This window comes from Globicephala melas, chromosome 3, assembly GCF_963455315.2.
Source record: "Globicephala melas chromosome 3, mGloMel1.2, whole genome shotgun sequence".
NCBI classification, from domain to species: Eukaryota; Metazoa; Chordata; class Mammalia; order Artiodactyla; family Delphinidae; genus Globicephala; species Globicephala melas.
In genome coordinates this window covers 111,732,966-111,754,557 of record NC_083316.1, presented here as the reverse complement: position 1 = coordinate 111,754,557, position 21,592 = coordinate 111,732,966, and the positions used below count along the sequence as shown (strand labels likewise).

The following is a 21,592-nucleotide window of genomic DNA, read 5'->3' as shown; positions in this document are numbered from 1 at the left end:
TCCCACATCTGTTAGAATGGCTATTATCAAAAAGACAAGAAATAACAAGCATTGGAGAGGATGTGGAGAAAAGGGAACATTTGTGCACTGTCAGTGGGAACGTAAACTGCTGCAGCCACTGTGGAAAACAGTATGGAAGTTCCTCAAAAAATTAAAAATAGAACTACCACATGATCTCATAATTCTACTCTGGCTATTTATCCAAAGAAAATGAAAACATTAACACGAAAAGATATATGCACTCCATGTTCATTGCAGCATTATTTACAATGGCCAAGATATGGAAACAACCTAAGAGTCCATTGACAGAAGAATGGATAAAGAAAATGTGACATATAGAAATAAAAATCTATGTATCACATTTATCTATACACCAAAATATTATTCAGTCATAAAATAGAATAAAATCTTGCCATCTGCGACAACATGGATGGACCCTTAGGGTATTAAGCTGAGTGAAATAAGTCAGACAGAGGAAGACAAATACTGTGATCTCACTTTTATGTGGAACCTAAGAAACAGAAATCAAAACCAATCTTACAGAGAACAGACTGGTGTGCGACAGGTTGGTAGGGGGTGGGGTGTGGGCTAAAGGGGTGAGTGGAGTCAAAAGGTACCAACTTCCAGTTATAAAATAAATAAGTCATGGGGATGTAATGTGCAGCATGGTGACCATAGTTAATAATATTATGTTGCATATTTGAAAGTTGCTAGATCTTAAAAGTTCTCATCACAAGAAAAAAAGAATTCTGCAACTATGGATGGTGATGGATGTTAACTAACTAGACTTACTGTGATCATTTCACAATATATACAAATAGCAAATCATTATGTTGTACACCTGAAACTAATGTTTAAAAAAAAGAGTAGCTCCTTTTGGTCCCACACCCTCCACCGGCAATAAAAACAATATTTACTTTCATTTACAAAGGGATATCTTGAGCTATACCAGGAGAAATGTAACCCCTCGATATAGGCAGGGGCATCTTAATCTGTTGTATGTATTTGGCTTGGATATACTCTATCTAACCAACTCCCCCTACCATGTGTGCATGTGCATGCACACACTCACATGCTCCCTAGCCTACTTAATACTATGCCACCACTCATTGACTCCTCTTTCCATTACTGACACCAAGCTTTATTAACTACCTATTTCAGATCACAGTCTGTCCACTTCTCTCTTCCCCACTGCCTGATCTTAATCTGAATATCTCACTCAAATGAGACTTTACCACTGTGCCTGCCTCTGATTTTCCTCCTCCAAGCCAACCTAAACTACAACTGCGAGTGTCATTCCCTTATTTAAAACCTTCCAATGGCTTGCCATTGTCCTCAAAAGGAAACAGAAACTCTTTAAATTGATTTTTCAGGGCTCTTCTATGATCTGGTCCATTTCATCTCCACTTCTCAACCCTTGTTCACCACCACCACTTACCATACACAATAATTTGTTTAAAGAATTTCATATACACAATTCTTCCAGGTTTGCGTATATGTGTATGTTGTTTTTCCTGTCCCTAATACTCTCCCCCTCCTCCACACACCAATCCATACTCATCTTTCAGCTCCCAGCTTAAATGTCATTTTGAGCACTCTCGTAGCCCCCCTCATTTACCCCAGAAATAGTATTCATCATATTGTATAATTTTCTGATTACTTGTCTAAATCTTCCATTAGACTACAAACCAGTAGTCTAGTGCACGCAGAAGAGTGTTTGGCTCAATGATGGTATGCAAATCTTCAGTAAATTAACAATTTTTTTTAAATGACACCTAATAATGACTTAAATTAGCTTCAAAACCCTCAATTTGGTTTCACATAATCTGTAGGATTTTGCTTCTTCATTCTACCCCAATTTCAGCCCACAACCCTTACTTACCTATAGCGATGTGGTAGAGATTGCCACTAAAATCCATTCTCTTCTTGCATAACTAGACCTGGCTGCCCAAGTAGAGACTACACTGCCCAGTGCCTCTTGCAGCTATATGTATTCATGTGACCAACCTACTGTCAAAAGAATGTGAGAAGTTATATAACTTATTTACTTAAAACGGCTTAGACTTCCAAAGCCCACCAATTCAGGGACTAAAATGAAAACAACTGAGTAATCTCAGAAGCCACATTTTGAAAACGGCAAAGTCAGTTAGAGCCCAGGTCCTTGAAAGACTGCATGGAGGACAGCACAGGACACTTAAGTGGTGAGAAATGTGCTAGCCTTAACAGAGTCATCACATTTTGGGGTCTCTTTGTTACAACTATAACTACTATAAGGCCTAATACACAGGATACAGAAAGGCAGATGAAATGGGAGACTTCAGATTTTCAGAAAAACTACATAGACCTAATAAAATAAAGATTAAAATTTCCAATATCAAAAACAGATTACGAACCAAGAGTCATATAAACATAGAAACTAGTAATTTTTGAAACTAGTTAAAAATATCTTCCTTAATGAGAAAGAATTGATATGTTGAGACTTCCCTGGTGGCGCAGTGGTTAAGAATCCGCCTGCCAATGCAGGGGACATGGGTTCGAGCCCTGGTCCGGGAAGATCCCACATGCTGCAGAGCAACTAAGCCCGTGCGCCACAACTACTGAGCCTGCACCCTAGAGCCCGCAAGCCACAACTACTGAGCCCACGTGCCACAACTACTGAAGCTCATGTGCTTAGATCCCATGCTCTGCAACAAGAGAAGCCACCGCAATGAGAAGCCCGTGCACCGCCACAAAGAGTGACCCCCACTCACTGCAACTAGAGAAAGCCCGGGCGCAGCAACAAAGACCCAACGCAGCCAAAAATAAATAAATAAATATGTGTGTGTGTATACACACACACACACATATAAAGAATTGATATGTTATCTGAGGCAAATTAACAAAATCAGAAAGTAAAAATAATATGAAAGAGACAAGGAAAAAGAACTTATGTGTCTGTGGTGCCCATAGGTCATGTGCAGTTATAAGCCAGCAACTAGGGTAACTGCCATTCTACATGCAACTTCTTATCCCAAGAAAAGCTAGCCCAAGGATAATGGGACAAATGATAGACAACAGATCACAAACCAACTTCAGAGGTCACAGACCAGCACCAGGCAGCTCAAAGACAAAATGGGCAGATTCTGTACTTAAAAACATGCCTTGCTCACATGGAAATAAATGCCTAACAGAATGAAGATTTTGAAAGATTTCTGAAGATTTAAAAACTTCAAAGATTTTATGGGGGACTTCCTTAGTGGTCCAGTGGTTAAGAATCCGCCTTCCAATGCAGGGGAAGCCGGTACGATTCCTGGTCGGGGAACTAAGATCCCACATGCTGCGGAGCAACTAAGCCCGTGCACCGCAGCTACTGAGCCTGTGGCGCTACAACTAGAGAGAAGTCCACACGCTGCAGCGAAGAGCCCACGCGCTGCACTGAAAGATCCAGTATGCCGCAACGAAGATCCTGGGTGCCACAACTAAGACCCAATGCAGCGAAATAAATTAAAAAAAAAAAAAAAACCTTTAAAGATTTTAAAAGAGTAATGAGAAAAATGACCGAGAAAACTTAAAAAAAAAGGCTCTGTCACCCTCCTTACAAAGAAGCTACTTCAAGATCCCTTAGGTTCTCAGAAAAGAATGGCCACTGGCAAGGAGACAAAACAAATTATTAGAATTCCATGGCCACATTTATCTATTTCAGGCCCAGCACAAAAATACCTACTAAAAGCAGAACCTCTTTTTAAAATTTTTCCAATGGTGAGTAGAAGCTTAAGAGCCCCAGTTTTGCATGGGTTCAGATGCTGACTCTTACCACTTACTGGGTGTCATGACTCTGGGTAAATTATTTAACCTCTCTGGGGTTCAAGTTTTCTTACCAGTAAAGGCATATTCCAACTCCTTTGACACCATTCAATAAAATTGCAATGGTTTAACAAAATAAATCATGTAAAGTATTTATTATTTATGGCAAGCACTGTACTAAGAAGCCATTATTACTGTACCTGTTTATACTTTCACTCCAATGGGGTTTTGTACTTTGTTTTTTAATAACATTTATAGTTGACACTGATTTTGAAGCAGCTACAAGTTTCCTTTAAGTTAGGAACCTAACTTAAACCTGAGTTTAAGACTCAACTACTGAGCCTGCACTCTAGAGCCCGCGAGTCACAACTACTGAGCCCGCATGCCACAGCTACTGAAGCCTGTGTGCCTAGAGCCTGTGTTCCGCAACAAGGGAGGCCACCGCAATGAGGCCCGCGTGCCACAATGAAGAGTAGCCCCCGCTCACCGCAACTAGACAGAAAGCCCGTGCGCAGCAACGAAGATCCAATGCAGCCAATAAATAAATAATAAAATTACTAAAAAAAAAAAAAAAAAAAAAAAAAAAAGCCATCACTAGACTTCCCTGGTGGTCCAGGGGTTAAGGTTCTGCACTTCCACTGCAGGGAGTGTGGGTTCAATCCCTGGTCAGTGAAGTTCCACATGCCATGTGGTGTGGCCAGAAAAAAAAACAAACCCCAAAACCATCACTTGCTCAGGTTTTGAAATTCAATTTTAAATTGTATTTGCTGTTTCCTACTCCAATTTATCCTTCTAGATAAGGGGGGGGTCAGCAAACTTTTCTGTAAGGAAAGGAATAATCAGTAAATTTTAGGCTTTGCAGGACTTATGTCACAACTACTCAAGTCTGCCATTGTACTGCAAAAGCAGCCAGAGACAATATGTAAACAAATGGGAATGGCTAATCCAATGAAACTACAAAAACAGGCAGTGGGTCTTAGTTTGCCAGCCTCTGTTCCAGATGATATGCAGGATTCAGAGAAAATGGAAAAGGTAATTAGATATTCGAATAATTAGGAGAAAGTGTTTTTCTTTTTATATCTCCAATATTTGACAGTTACAAAATATGCACATGCTGCTACCCCTAAGGTTAACACTAAAAAAGTTAGCCACGTTTAATATCTAAACTTTTCAAACTAAAAGGATCAATCACATTTAAATTTAAGCCTTTAGGGCTTCCCTGGTGGCACAGTGGTTAAGAAACCGCCTGCCAATGCAGGGGACACAGATTCAAGCTCTGGTCCAGGAAGATCCCACATGCCGTGGAGCAACTAAGCCCGTGAGCCACAACTACTGAGCCCACGTGCCACAACTACTGAAGCCCGTGTGCCTAGAGCCCATGCTCCAGAACAAGAGAAGCCACCACAATGAGAAGCCAGTGCACTGCAACGAAGAGTAGCCCCCGCTTGCCGCAACTAGAGAAAGCCCGTGCGTAGCAACAAAGACCCAATGCGGCCAAAAATAAATAAATAAATATATTAAAAAATAATAATAATTTAAGCCTTTAGTAGAACCATTAGCCTGAAGTATCTTAATAATTGGAAGAAAATGAGATTCATTTATAAGTTAGAAGTTTAAATTACAAATATATAGATAATTACTATTTTGAGAAAAACAAGTAGAGAGAGGCAGATTTCAGAAAGCACAACCCAAGGAAAATACAAGACCACCAATCATGAAAGAGGTTTTACCATTTACAATTACCCTACTTGGAAAATACTTTGCTAAGAAATAAAGTAGTAAACATAGTTGGTTTTAAAGTAATGACTTTATTAATAAATATACATCCATATGATGATGTAGATACAAATCATGAACACTACTCCATTCCCATACACATAATTGCACACGAGTAGCTCAAGTTCATGGACATAAAAACATACACAGTATCTATTCAGACTTTTTACAGCAGAGAACAGCGTGCTTATATCAGTTAACTGGTAATTATTTTCTCCATAATTACCTGTGGAAAAAGGAAACTGAAACTCAAAGAATCAAAGTGGTCTGATTACTATAAATCACACGCTTGATTTACTATAGCATTGAATTTTCCAAAAATTAAATACATTATTTGTGAGAGCACAGATTTATCTACTTGGGAGTAGGGGGGAAAAGCAAAGGAAAGATTTAGATACATCCTAGAGTTTAATAGCATATAGTTAAGCTATAATAAAAACAAAAACATAATAGCATCAAAATATCTTATGTTCAAGGGAAAAAATGTTTTGAACAACTGTTGTGAATTCTTATATTGATAATTTACTATAAAGGGATCATAAAATTTTACTGCATATATAGACAATGACTGGCAGAGTAGCAGTTATTGTCAATATCCCCTGAATTGTTCTTTTAAAGCGTCTTAGAATATAAAAGAGAAACTTTTTTTTTCTTTAGCTCATACACTGGTTTTTCTTACATTGGATGAATCACCTTTAACGTAATAAATGGATCCAGATAATTTTTTTTCCTCCTTAATTCAAAGAAACGCTATTCTTATTTCATGAAAATATACATGTAAATTCACACAAACATTAGTTTGGAATGAATATTACTTTTACTACTTTAACAGATGTTTCTTTTAAAAAGTAAATTAAAAATATAAAGAATTTTTTAGTCTAACTGAAATACTGATTTTTAAAACATCCCCAAATATTAAAAATTAATCACTTATTTTCTTCCAATACACTGTGCTAGCATTTTTTTAAATATCCAGTGCAAAACTCCAAAGATAGTATCAAAATCATCCCACGCTAAAGATTAGTTATGCAAGGTTATAGCTGTCAAAAAATGGAAGTTTCATCTGTATTAGCTCCTAATTTGTTAATATAAGAATAAATAAGGCATGTTAAAATATTTTTTAAAGAAGAAAGTAAAGCAAACTTACTTGAAGAGCAGATCATTTTCTGACCAAAGTTTTAATATAGAATAGTGAAACCTATTTTGTGAAGAACAGAATTACACAATATAAAATTACTAATTTACCTTTCAAGGAACAATCATACAGTGGGAGGAAAAGGCCAGTTTTCCCCAACTGATTATATTAAAGTATAGGCAATTGTTTAACATGCTATTTCAGTGTTTATCATGACAAGAGACAGTGTTACAAAAGATGCACAATGTAGTCTTTATAGAGAAGTAAAAATATTTTGTATTTTAAGACTTCATTCATGTTATCATTTAGATGTCTTTCTCTTCATCATGGCACCAACAAACTGTTCACAAGGAGAAAAGGAAGTGCAATCAGGAGATGCTCATCAGCATACAGATCTAATACTCCAGGTAACGACTCACATGAACACAGAAAATTCAGCTTTTTAAATGATGTTATCCATTCACAAAAGTAGCCATTCGCCCCCCCTTTTTTCCTGGGACATAGCTCCTGATGTTAATAAACACTGTTATGAACATATTTCCTTTAGTTGATCTCACCATTTCATTAACTTGAATATAAGATTCATCATACATTAACACACCTGCTTTATCTTCTGACACACAGCACAGCACCACCGAGTAGATGTGCTGGAGGATGGAGAAAGGGGGAGGGGAATGAATGTAGAAAAAGGCAGGGAGAAAGAGCATGTATAACAAAATCAGGAAAGCAAATAAACCGAAAGGGAAATGTCAAATGGGTGTACTATAAAACACAACCTGCAACCAAACCCTTGACAGTGATATATATAATTCCATGGAAGAACATTTAATTAAACAACTGTTTTCAGGAATTCAAAAGAGGATTTCTAAGCAGCCAACTGCTGAACATCATCTTGAGAAACAACTAAATGACAGATACATAATAAAAGTGGATGGATGAACATATGAATAAAGACATAAGCATCTGTGTGTGTGTCAGAAGTTATACTGTTCTAAGTAAATTATTTTAAAAGTTTTATATTTTAAGCTTCTGCAAGAAGAAACTCTTGTAGCAATTTAGCTGCCAGAATGTTACAACTGATTATGTAGTCATCCAACATTGTTCTCTATGGTTTGTGCAAAGCTAAAATTGTTGAGGTCACTGTCTTAGATGCCAGTGCACACACAGTCCCCACATACAATGCAACACCTCTTACTGTAAAGAGCAGCATAAAGTCCAGCTCATTGTGTCAGGCATCACTGGAACACCTGAAGGCTTGCTGCTTTTTTCCTGATAAAAAAGGTATGAAACATGACATCCATTTGCAGTCAGAGTTTGCAGTAACTGAGAGCAAGCCCAAACAACACAGTATGTGCCCTTTTAAAATTTTAATTATTTTAAAAGTTTTGGGGTCCTGCAAATCTACATTATAATCTCAAAGGCATTTAAGCTCACAAATACATATACACTGTAACTTTAAAGTTCAGTGGAATTTTTTTTCCAAATCCAAAGTTTGTAATAGTTTATTTTATTTAGAACTCAGAATAAATAAAATGTATATTAACAAAGAATATTACTTTCAGAAAGAGGGAAGAGAGATATCCCCCTGTCCCTGCTATATGTATCTACCCAATATGTTTTTTTCTTTCCTATCTATTTTGCTTCTAAAGCAAACACTGTCAGAAAAAAAATTTATTTTGAATGAAGTGGTCTCACTAGAGCAACCATGAGATTTTTAATTAAACTAACCAACATATTTCTTACATGTTTCATGCATAGATGGATTCCTACATACTTCTTAATATTTGGGTTCTGACAGTCAGAAAACTACATTTTGTTTATACCAGTTTTACGGTCTACCATTCAATTTTTGTCCTTTGGTAGATACAGACCTGAAACCACAGTAACTGCTAATGCAATGGGACAATTTATCAGAAAAAACTAAAAAATATTCTTAATGAATGAACATTAATAAATGCTTTAAGCATAATGCTTTATAACTAAGTATGTGAAAGACAAAATGTAGTAACTATAGCAACATGCAGACCTTAAGAATGTTTCTTTTCCTATTATATTAAATATGCTATTCTCAGAATGCACTGTATTCAATATTTCACCAAAAATGTAATGTGCAGTTTTTATAAAAAAGTTTATTTTTTTTGTAAATATGAATTGTTTGTAGTGTTTGGTATACATGCTCTTAGGCAATTAAAAAATACACAACCTAACATGGCTGAAAGGCAAACACTAAAGAATTTGTAAAGGAATAATAGTTAAATCAATTAATGCCATGTAGGTCAATAAATAGGAAGCTGCTTAAACCTAGAATATTAAAAATAAGATTTTTAACATATGAAATCTAAGTAAATGCCAAAGCATACAAATATCTGTGTCTTGTCTCATGAACATGTTACAAAAAAACCTCACAGCCACTACCTCAAGTAATCCTGAATCATTAGTTTGCTTTGTTCCATCAGTTAATAATACCTTAGATATTATCTTTATTATATTGTAAGCTTATTTCACAAACTAATAGGTATAATGGTTTCAGTTGTTTAGTACATGAAGCATCTATTTAGAATGACCCAAAGGTAGTAATTAAATGAGACACAACCATAACTCTAAAGGAAAAGCAAAAATGATTTAAATAGGTGTTACACTTGAACCTATGTACAAAGACAATGCCACTGCTATGCCCTGAGTGCATCTGTCAGCATATGACAGTTTCTGAGCAAAAGCAGGAAAAAAAAAAATCAAATGGGAAAACAAATTTGGAAAGCCCAGGCCATAAAATCATGTATGTCAAAATAAAACCAAGAAGCTTTGGGATTATTCACAATCTTCCTTCTAAACCTGGCCCTCCTTTCCTGCCTCATTCACTCATTGGGCGGCTTGATTTCGCTGCTGGTTTCCTCTACGCCATGAACTGCTCTACCATGCATCATAGGGTAAGGAAAAGCAGCAGTCCCACAGCCATAACCAAGATCGGCAAGACGGGATAGAGCTTTAATGCTACCTGGAGGTCTCCCTGGGCTGACTTTGTATCCCGCAGCTTTAGTTGTACCCAAAGGTCTGCCTGGACTTGTCTTAAATCCAGCTGCTTTGGTGGTTCCCAGGGGTCTGCCCGTGCTGGTCCGGTATCCTGCTGATTTGGTGGTTCCTGAAGGCCGGCCACGCTTACCAGATCGGTTGAGATTTTTCTTTTTCTTTAGTTCATCTTTTATCTCTATGCTTCTGCCACTTGTAGTCTGCAAGTGTGTTTCATTTAATGGGTCTTGCCTCTGACAAGCCATTGGTTTGTGGCTGACTGTGTGGCTGTATTTGTTTTGCTGGGAGGAATATATGTCAAACTGATCAGCAGCTCTCATGGCATCTTCACTGAGGCAGGAAGGTTTGCCAGGCCCACAAAAAGCTGGATTACTGCTGGCAACGGGATGCATCATTTTCTACCAAAAATAAAAGAGAAATATGCATAAATACACATATACAAATATATATCTGTATGACAGCATTTAGTGGGAAAACAGTCTGTCTTCCAACAACTATGCAGGCTCTCTAAAATTAGCTGACAGGCAGGACTCCAGACCACTTATAAACAAACACACATCAGCAGATTCAGATACTTTTTTTTTCCCTCAATTTAATCACTGGCAGGCACAAATGCCATGCAAGATAACTCTAGTTCTGATTTTGTAGTTACAATGTTCTCTACTTAGGAATTAGCAAAGTGTGTACATGAAATCTGCTACATTTTGTAGGCTCTTTTCTTTTAGACTACTAAATCCTAAAAAGATAATAATAAAGACAAGAATTGTTATTAACATGATTCTTTTTTTCTTAAGTTTCCCTAGCATTCTTAGAATGTCTTCCTTTGGCCTTTCATTATATTTCCCACATGTATACTTCTGATCTGGCCAGTTTTCACAAGGTGGACACTTCCTTATCATTATCATCATTTATTATTTATACAGAATCCTGAGTGTATGTTACACTTTACAAAAGATAGAATGTACCAAGGAAAGAACACAATCTGTTGGCCAAAGGTACTGACTCCCTCTAAACTATTCTATCCAAACAGGAGGCAATAACAACATAAAGGGTAAACAAAGGTTTCCATTAGGGCTTCCCTGGTGGCGCAGCGGTTGAGAGTCCGCCTGCCGATGTAGTAGGACGTGGGTTCGTGTCCCGGTCCGGGAAGATCCCACATGCCGCCAAGCGGCTGGGCCCGTGAGCCATGGCCGCTGAGCCTGCGCGTCCGGAGCCTGTGCCCCGCAACGGGAGAGGCCACGACAATGAGAGGCCCACGTACCGCAAAAAAAAAAAAAGGTTTCCATTAGCTGAAATAAGTGAACATTTATAGAAACTACAGAGACTTATACTACAAAAATATGTGTAACAATCATAATAAAATACTTTTTTTTTTTTTTTGCGGTACGCGGGCCTCTCACTGTTGTGGCCTCTCCCGTTGTGGAGCGCAGGCTCCGGACACGCAGGCTCAGCGGCCATGGCTCACGGGCCCAGCCGCTCCGCGGCATGTGGGATCTTCCTGGACTGGGGCACGAACCCGCGTCCCTTGCATCGGCAGGCGGACTCTCAACCACTGCGCCACCAGGGAAGCCCAAAACTTTCTATTTTTAAAGTGTGGTCATCAAGACAAAAAGTTGAATGTGCCACACTGCTTTCTCCCTTGACCATAAATAATGATGTGGATCTTCTTCCCTTACAAGAGCTCTGTGGCTTATTGACAAACAGTCCAAACTCTCTATCTGTGAAGACATCCCTGTGAATTGTTTCTCTATTTAGCCATATCGTTTAGACACACAGAAAATGAGAGTCTATATAGACTACAGTATTATATTTCAATAAGGTAAAAAACAAAAAAACCCACATGGGTTCCAATTCATATTTTGAATGTATACGAAGGTCCAGCCCCAAGTTGTTAGAAGTTCGCCTGCACCTTTCATAAATGTAAAATTGTACCAAAACCTCAGTTATGAAAATAGTTACTCCCAGAGGCTAAGAATAGATAATCAATGTGAGCCAAAACCACTGCAAATTTATTTCAGTTATAAAGGTAAAAGGAAATGGAAATGAAGTCAAAGAACTGAATTCAGTTACATTACTAAATATTTGCTGAGAATCAACAGATATAGAGCCACTGGCCAGCTAGCTTAAAGTCTTAACTATGAAGGAAAAACATTTACAATGAGAAGCTACTTGTTTATGGCAGAAGACTTATAGACTTGAAAACATAAAACAAGAGTGAGCTAAACACAAACATTAAATGGAGTGATTCTTCACTTATTCTCCAAGGATAGAGAATGAGTTTATTATCACTTCATTTGCTCAAATTCTAATTTCAGATGAGAAATAAGGAGAGATCTGATTCACTTTGTTATAAAGCAGAAACTAACACACCACTGTAAAGCAATTATACCCCAATAAAGATGTTTTAAAAAAAAGAAATAAGAAGAGATCATCAAGATGTGTTCCAAATGTAATGATATTAGCTGAAAGTTTTTTCAGATTTTTCTACATGCCAGGTAATAAGTTTGGCCCTTTGCACATTATCTGACTTAATCATCACTACAATTCAACTCCATGGGGAACATATTGTTAGCTCTGTTTTACAGAAACTGAGGCAGGAACTTTAAGCAACTTGCCAGGGTCACACATTAGGAAATGGTAAAGCCAAATACAAATTCAGATAATCTGACTTCAGAACCAACTGGGGTTCTCAACAGCACCACTATCATTTGAGTCAGATAATTCTTTTGGGTGGGGGCAGGTGGAGGATGGGGTTGTCCTGTGCATTTTAAGATGCTTAGCAGCATCCCTGGCATCTACCCACTCCACCCTCTTGATGTCAGTAGCTACACCCTCCTCTTTACCCTCCCAATCTGTGACAAGCAAAATATTCTCCAGACATTGCCAAATATTCCTTGGGGGGAAAAATCTGCCACCTATCATGGGAATCACTCAGCTATACTAAAATGAAAACCGAAAACTCAATTTCAAATACTCCTGTTGGTCTTCCCTGGTGGCACAGTGGTTAAGAATCCACCTGCCAATGCAGGGGACACAGGTTTGAGCCCTGGCCCGGGAAGATTCCACATGCCGCGGAGCAACTAAGCCCAGGCGCCACAACTACTGAGCCTGCGCTCTAGAGCCCGTGAGCCACAACTACTGAAGCCCGCCTGCCTAGAGACCGTGCTCCTCAACAAGAGAAGCCACCTCAATGAGAAGTCTGTGCACCGCAACGAAGAGTAGCCCCTGCTCGCCGCAACTAGAGAAAGCCCGCACACAGCAACGAAGACCTAACTCAGCCAAAAATAAATAAATAAATAAATTTATAAAAAAATAAAACACTCCTGTTGAAGTTTTTATTCACATCTTAAGCTCCTACCTCTCCAAATATCCATAAAATCTGTTGATAACTTCTCCAAATAATCATAAAACTGTTTTGTTGATAACCTCTCCAAATATCCACAGAATCTTTCTATTGATAACATCTACAACATCTAAATCAAATAGATTTGTTTTCCAAATTGAAAAAAAGCCAACGTTGGGATTTGTGAAGGGACCAACCACATTCCTCTCCCCTACAAGTTATAAACTAACTGAGAAATATACACAGGAATTAGATAGGAATCAAAATACTAGTTTATTGCCAATAAAACTAGACTAGAGCCCACATGCAAATACAAAGAGAAACACACTGAGACCTTTGAGCAGATTATAAGAGAAAAAGTGGTCACTTTTTCTTTCTTTCTTTGGGCCGTGCCCTGAGGCTCGGACCACACAGAGAAAGTGCCGACAGTCTTAACCACTGGACTGTCAGGGAATTCCCACAGTGATCCCTTTTTCAATTTTATTATTCAGAAATCACCCTGCTGGAAAGCTCTAGTATAAAGAGATAGAAAGGTACCAGTTCTCTTCCACAAGTAGCACTGCCAGTAAAGGGAGAAAATGTTTTTTTCCTATAATCTGTTTCAATGGTTTATAGCTCATGCCTTTTAAATTCCTATCACTAACTTACCAAAATCTTCCCTCTGGACCTTACTTCCTTTAACTTCATTTTCTCTTAATATATCAGAACATTCACCATCTATTATCACTCAGGATATACAGTCTCAGCTTACATTATGTTAGGCTTTCAGAAGCAAGATTCTGACACATATCCTTTACTCAGACAACCAACACTGAAGAAAAACACACCATTTAAACAGTAGACCTGCAATAAAAAAAAAAAATCCACCCATCTTCAACTACTTTAATCTTCTCCAGGAATTTATGAATTTGGTTTGTATTATGTTAATTAACTTCTGACACTGCTCACGTTTATTGAGGGCCAACTCCATGCAAAACACTATTCTAAGCATCAGAACACAAAATAGACAGGAGTAAAGTTCTTTATCCCAGGGAAGATAGTAAGATACTGACTTAAAGAACATTTCTAAAGGGCAAGTCTTCTATATGTTCTATATTTTCCTTCCCTGCTACCACCAAGAAATCAGTACAGTATTCTGCTTACTCAATTACTGATTAAGAAGCTGGACAAGAAATTTACTATGACTTTTACTCATGTAAATAGTTAAATAAAGGGGCTGCCCTGGTGGCTCAGTGGTTAAGAATCTGCCTGCAAATGCAGGGGACATGGGTTCGAGCCCTGGTCCAGGAAGATCCCACATTCCATGGAGCAACTAAGCCTGTGCGCCGCAACTACTGAGCCCGTGCTCTAGAGCCCGCGTGCCACAAATACTGAAGGCCACGCACCTAGAGCCCGTGCTCCGCAACAAGAGAAGCCACCGCAATGAGAAGCCCGGGCACTGCAACGAAGAGTAGACCCCACTCGCCGCAACTAGAGAAAGCCCACACGCAGCAATAAAGACCCAACACAGCCAAAAATAAATAAATAAGTAAATTTATTATTTTTTTTAAGTTAACTGAAACAAGAAACAGAGCTAAAACCAATCCCTTTCTACTTTCAGGTGTCAACTTTTTAAGATGGGAGTCAGCACCATTAGATCCTTGTGTGCATAACCATCATAAACACACGCACACACACAGGCGGGCGCATGCAGAATTTGTATGTTTTGTTTGTCTGTTTGCTTGTTTGCGGTACGCGGGCCTCTCACCGCCGTGGCCTCTCCCGCCGCGGAGCACAGGCTCCGGACGCGCAGGCCCAGCGGCCATGGCTCACGGGCCCAGCCGCTCCACAGCACGTGGGATCTTCCCGGAACGGGGCACGAACCCGTGTCCCCTGCATCGGCAGGCGGACTCTCAACCACTGCGCCACCAGGGAAGTCCTAGAATTTGTATGTTTGTATGCAGTATGTGCATATACAAGCATTAATCCTACATTTAATAACGCCTCCCTGGTTCCATCCACCTCAGGGCTCGCCAGCTAACTGTTCTTTCTTGAAAGACTCTTCCCATACTATAGTACAGAGTTCATTGAAAGCATGCAGGCCACATTTCTTAATAGAGTCAGAATGAGTACTACATTTCTAGAAAGTTTGCGCTGAACGAAATCCAAGAATACAGAACTAGCAAAGGTTAATAATCTTTTAAAATAGTTCACTAAATATAAGGGAATCAACTAAGAGCTTCGATATATTTTAACTATGACTCAATTAGAATTCTTAAAAGCATATGCTAAAACTTGCCATCCCTGAAGCTGTTTTACTGCGTATTTAACCCCTGAAGTCTTTCCGTGGGCTGTTCTTTACGAAATAATTCCTTTTCCTTCTCCTGAATGTGGCAGTCATCACTGTCAACATAAGGAACTATTTTTAGTAACTTCACAATGCATTCATTTTTAAACATGGAGAAAATCTTCCTTTCAAGAAAACCAGGTTCTGCTCTCTTCCGAGGAGCGAACACCACATAATTCTCAGAGGTTATTTCAGGTCATTTGACTTGTAACAACTAGCTAAAATCATATGCGATTTTATAATTTTAAATGAAAGTCCATTGGTGATCGACCTCAATCACTCAGAAAGTCTATTCAGCAAAGGCTAAAACAAATGCCAGTAGCGACGCATCCTGCTCCATCACGGAAAGTTCTTATACTAGGAGAGAACATAAATAACGGTCTTCTTTGTCTTCTTTCTACTCTTTAATTGTGCCTCCACGGCGCAGCTTCCCCAGTGCCGGAATCCTTATTTGACAAGAGGCGTTTAAAAATTCATTACCTGTTGTGCCCGAAAGCGATTATTAATGTATCAGCAATAAGAACTTTGCAGCAAATACACGCCCACACTAAAGAGAGGGTTGTGAACCCTCTTCGATAATCATAACTGATAGCCCGCTGTCGTGCACCGGAGTTCTGCAAGCTGGTCAAGTCCACAGGCCACTCCATCTAGACGTCCATCTCGAAGCCAGCAAGCATTAATTTAAAGTGATGGCGGGGAGGAATGAGGATTCTGACCTCGCGAAGAAAAGAAAGGGTGACCCCTCCCCCCGCCGCAGGAGGAATTTCCCCTAAATAATGGCTTCAAGCCCGGAGAAGAGCAGGCTACGACCGGGGTCCCTCTCGCTCCGAGCTAGGCCAGAGCCCCTTCTCAGGCGCGGGTCGGAGACCTGTTCTCACCAGCTGGCTAGACCCTCATTCTGGCCCCCTCCTTGCCTTCTCCACGAGCACCCGTCGCCCCGACTCTGCTCCCGGCCAGTCTGACAAACCCCCGCGCGCCCACCTACCTCAGCCGCCAGTAGCCCGGCCCCTCAGCGCGCCCAGGGGCTGCCCATCGGCTGGGAACCTCACGCTGGCGCCGCTCTCTTTCCAGCCCGGCGCCTCTACACTGCGCGTAGAGCCCAAGACAGAGGGAAAAGCAGGCAGGGCGGCGGCAGCGGCGAAGCGGACGCTGGTTCACGGCTCCGACCTCAGCCACCGCTCACAGTGCACCACCGGACCGAGCAGGAAGAGGCCACCACAGCCCCGTGGAGCAAGCAGCGGCGTGCGCGAGCTCGCCAGTACCGCTCACGCGCACGCACACGCACACGCACGTCGCGAGACCCAATCTCCCGCCGACGACCAGCACGCAAGCCTGCGGAGAGTAGCCCAGGGAGCCGGGCTGCGCTTGCGCGGCACGGGGACGACAGGAGGTGGGGCTTAGGAAGGAGCTCCTTAGGCTCTGGTGCAGATCGCACGACCAAAGGGATAACTTCCTAACGTGGATTTTTCAACCCAATCCTGTGATGCTGGATCTACTACCGACCCCATTTTTCAGATTACAGGACTAATAAATGGTGGAGTCAAGATTTGAACCCAGCATTCTTGTTACAGAAACTGTGCTTTTAATCACCGTTGGCAAAAAGATTTATTAATCCCTTATTGTGCTAGGTGCTGCCCAAAGCACATTAAAAGGATTCAGCCTCTTTTAGTTACTTACGAATGGGTCGGGTGAAATCTCCACCTGCAAATAAAATGGGGAATATTCAAATAACATGAGGCGTTTGGGCCCTCAGTCCTAGCACCATGTAATAATGAAAAGCCTCATTTTGTGAAGCTAATATCAAAAGTTTAACAAGTTTTTATATACATGACCTCCTCTGAATTACCATATTCTTCATTCCACCATCACAGGAAGGGATGGGACAAGAATTAGCTTGCTTACAAAATCTCCCCTTCTATGTAGCTGTTGCGAGATTTCTGGCATATGGGTCACCCCATACAAGCCACTTAGCAGAAGGGATTAGTTTCCCTGGTTCTTCGGTCCGTTAATTCTAAAACGTCAGAAAGGAGAGGATCCAGAATTAGGAAGGCTGCCGAGAGGAAGACACTTTTTTTTTTTTTTAATAAATCATGGTTGTTGTTTTATTTTATTTTAAAACTGTTATTTTTTCCGGCCAGGCTCTGCTGCTTGCAAGATCCTAGTTCCCAGCCCCAGCAGTGAAAGCGCAGAGTCCTAACCACTGGACCACCGGGGGATTCCCAGGAAGACACTTCTTTGACAGCATGAAGAAGCCAGAGGCAGGTGCTTATCCCTTTTGCCCATGCAATGAAGGCTGTTTGAGGAATTAATTCTTAACACTGAATTGCACCATGAGCACACTTGGCCCAGTGCTGCTGTCAGCTGGAAATAAAGAGCAACAACTTTTCTGGGTGAGTACACAAGCTAGGAGGCAAACCAAATACAGTACATACAACAGGCAAGCTCAATCATTTTTTGGCAAGCAGGGTTTTGTGAAATGATTCTAATAATCATTCTAATTACTCCTATAGAATACTAGAAAACAGGACTGATCATACTATTGCTCATATATAAAAGGAGAATACCAATATAGAAAACAGCTAAAATATGTACACAGATTTTAGGGGATATTAAGTAGCCTTCCAAAAAACTTTTTGAAAACAAGTTTTCTCTAAGGAAGTTTTCTTTTTTATTCTTGAAGGGAAATGTGAGAATGCACTGCTGTGCTGCCATACCATGACTATTCCAGATCCATAACTTTAAACTTCCAACTGAAATGGCGTTTGTACATAAAACCACTTAAGCAGAAAACTTGTGTGAATTCCCTGGTGGTCCAGTGGTTAGGACTCCCCACTTTCACCGCCAAGGGCCCAGGGTTCAATCCCTAGTCAGGGAACTAAGATCCCCGCAAGCTGCAAGGCGCGGCCAAAAAAAACCTTTCACACTAATAAGGTCAAATGATTTGCAGGCCCAATGGGGAAGTAGCCAGAGTAATAGAGGAAGTCAGACATTCCCGGGTTTGAATGTCTTTCTGCCATTCACCTCCTATGGTACCTCGGACAAGTCACTACTTTTTCCAGAAGTTTCCATATGTGTGAAATGAAGATAATGTCTTTCTTGTAGGGCTGTGAAATAAAATGAGCTAATAGGTAAAGAAAGATGTGGATTTAAATCCTCAGTCTACCACTTACTTGCTGTGTGACTATGGACAAGTAACTAGTTAATTCAACATATTTATTGAATTCAAAGTACAAGCTATGCAGGACAGACAAGGTCCCTAACATCAGGAAGTTTACATTCTGATGTGGTAGGCAGAAACTCAAAATAATCAAAATACAGTGTTAAATGCAGTGATCTGGTGTTTTCCGATAATTATCTCAGGTTGGTCTTCATGAGGTGCTATAGTACACAAAACACAGGTAGATAAATGGATATGCTTTTTCAAGAGCATATCCATTTATCATCACTTCATTTGCAAAAAGAGCACACTTTCAATTGTCACACTATTTGACTTACCTCCATTTCTTCAATAGTGTATACCTGTGAAATACGATTTGGACTCAGTTCGACACTTTTCATTCCTTCTCCAAAAACCTCAGCCTGGCCCAGAGTAGGCCAGATAATATAGACAAACCACTAGTTAATAAGACTTTTGCATGATAAGCGGTGATTGTATACATGTGAATGGAAGGCCATAAAAGGAATATTCGACTAGAGTGGGAAACTGGCTGCCCCTAAAGACCTTTCAATTAAGGCAACAAGAGTTCTTAAATGCTATTCATTTGAACCGAAAGATATCCATAGGAAAAATGAATCTCACTTTGTAGATTTTATCAGTAGCCACTGACTGTCCTTGCTAGATATACAGCTTATAGCAATACTGAAAGACACAGCAATATTGAAAGATAGCCTAAGAAAATGCACTCCCATTCACCCATTGTAATAAGAGTACTAATATTTATTGAATGCTTACCATATGCCAGGCACCATTTTTATATGCTTTAATGCTTTATATGTATTATTTCATCTTATCCTCACAAAAACAGATAGGTATTATCTCTATTTTATGTATGAAAAAAATGAGACATTTTAAAGCATTTAATCAACTTGCCTAAGGTTGTCCAAGTATCGCCCAATATGTGAATTTATTTATAATTATGTATATGAACTGTTATTCTAAACTGTAATAATACTATACATGATATATCATGTAACAACATATTATAAAATCTACTCAAAAAATTTAAAGGATGAGATTTAATGTGGACTTTTTTTTTTTTGGCTGCGTCGGGTCTTAGTTGCGGCATGCAGGCTCTTCGTTGCAGCGCTCAGGCTTCTCTCTTGTTGTGGTGTGCGGGTTTTCTCTTCTCTAGTTGCGGCGCGCAGGCTCCAGAGCGCGTAGGCTCTGTAGTTTGCGGCCCATGGGCTTGGTAGCTGTGGTGCGCGGGCTTAGCTGCCCCACGGCATGTGGGAACCTAAAAGATGAGATTTCAAAGAAGAAATACAAATAGAGGATCCAGTGTTTTCTCCCTTTTTTCCAATGGCTTACTAAACATGTGCCCCACTTTGAAGACCACTGCTTTAGATAACAGGCAGTCAAAATCCAAGAACAAAACAAAGTGAAGATTATCAGTGGCTTTCAAACTTGAATATGTATCACAGAATTAGTACCATCCCAAACACACTTATAATAGCAACTCTAGACTGTAAAAAGTTACAGGGGAACTTGGGCTCTCTTTAAAGACATCCACTCCCCTGCTCTTTCCATGGAGCTTTCCAAATCTGAGACTTGGGCCGTGGGCTGGCTTCGGGGATGGGGAGGACTCTTTTTCAAAAGTCTACAGTACAGTTTTAGGAATCTCAGTTCCCAGAAGCCTCCCTCAGGCAAAGGTATGGAAAGAAAATATTACCTTCGATATTACCTTGCACTGGCTGGACACAGGCACCTGAGAGCCTCCTAAGAATTCAGGAATAAAGGCCAAGGACACTTTAACACCCAAGGCTTCTAGAACTGCTGGGAGTTGACAGGCTGCAAAAAAATCCACCTACTACCAAGTGCCAAGTTCAAATGACATGCTTTTTCTGTGGTCAAAGAGCACATTTTTCATACTGAATCCTCACATTTTCTTTATTCTATAATAGGCAAAATTGTGAAAAGGGACTAATACTCAAAACATGAAGTATCACGTATTTCCATTTATTAAAGATAATTAGGATTTTCTTAAATTCTGAAACTCTATAGCTTTTACAGTAATCCTAATGATATCTGCGAGAGTAACTCTGAGTTCCAGTTTTCCAAAGGGGTTTAAAACTTTATTTCACATTTTTACCCCTCTAGAAGAACAAGGTTAACACAAATATAGAATTTTTAAAGGCTTGAGCTTCAAAATCATGAACTTCTATAAGCTTATGCCATATTTGGAAGAGAACAAGGTCAAGAAAAATAATCAAAAGTAAATTCCTCACTAGTCATGTGATTTGATGGTATGCACTTACATACCAGTTTGGCCATAAAGCCCCAGAAAGGTGAGACCACTGATATTGTTGGGATATTGCAAAGAATTCATTTGCTTACACTTTTTCTTCATGTCTCTACTTGGACTCCTGCTCAAGTAAAATTATAAGTTGATACAGAAAAAAAGGACCTTCAAATATCTGCAATTGGTAATACACCAGGGAATCTTTACCTAGTGATGGAAATGTAGCCACCTTTAGCTCCAGAGAGCTGGCCTAAAAACACAGCATATGTTTCACTAAGCAACATGTAAGATGTTGCTATACTCCAAGTCAAATGCCTCACTCCAGTGAGAATTTATTAAGGTTTTCTGGTGGTTACAACACCTAAACTGAATAAAATGTTAAGACATCCCCTCTACCTATCCACACACATTCATCCGTTCTCTTTCTCTATATTTACATACACACTTTTTTTAAAGGTTAACTTCAGCTTTTCATGCCAGAAGCAGAAGGCATAAGAAAATGTCAATAGATTCCAATTCTTACATAAAACTATATACCACAATGTGAAGAACTGGTAGCTCCAGACTCAGTTCTAAGAGGAAGAGTATTCTCATTGACATTGGGCTAGCCACTCAGAATTCACGCCTGCTACATGTACTTAGCATCCATCATCTAAAAAGGACCAGAATGGGGCATTTTACTAAACAAAATATAGTTTTTTACCCTGGACTTCACTTCAACTACCATTTTCCCCCCAGCCCCT

At 39.7% G+C, this 21,592-nt stretch overlaps 1 protein-coding gene across 3 annotated transcripts; it reads right to left on the bottom strand.

The window, feature by feature from the left end:
• Window positions 1-5,571: 5,571 nt before the first annotated feature.
• On the bottom strand, window positions 5,572-16,650 carry C3H5orf24 (chromosome 3 C5orf24 homolog). Of its 3 annotated transcripts, XM_030869581.2 has the most exons (4): window positions 16,376-16,650; window positions 9,690-10,119; window positions 7,890-7,963; window positions 5,572-7,034 (listed from the first exon to the last, which is right to left on the bottom strand). In XM_030869581.2, exons 2-3 carry the CDS (start codon window positions 10,114-10,116, stop codon window positions 7,923-7,925), a joined length of 468 nt encoding a protein of 155 aa, XP_030725441.1. In that variant the 5' UTR covers window positions 10,117-10,119; window positions 16,376-16,650; the 3' UTR covers window positions 5,572-7,034; window positions 7,890-7,922. The 3 variants fall into 3 exon arrangements, with proteins under 3 accessions (XP_030725441.1, XP_060152215.1, XP_030725437.1); XM_060296232.1 differs by having other exon boundaries at window positions 5,572-7,963; XM_030869577.2 differs by having other exon boundaries at window positions 5,572-10,119.
• Window positions 16,651-21,592: the final 4,942 nt, after the last annotated feature.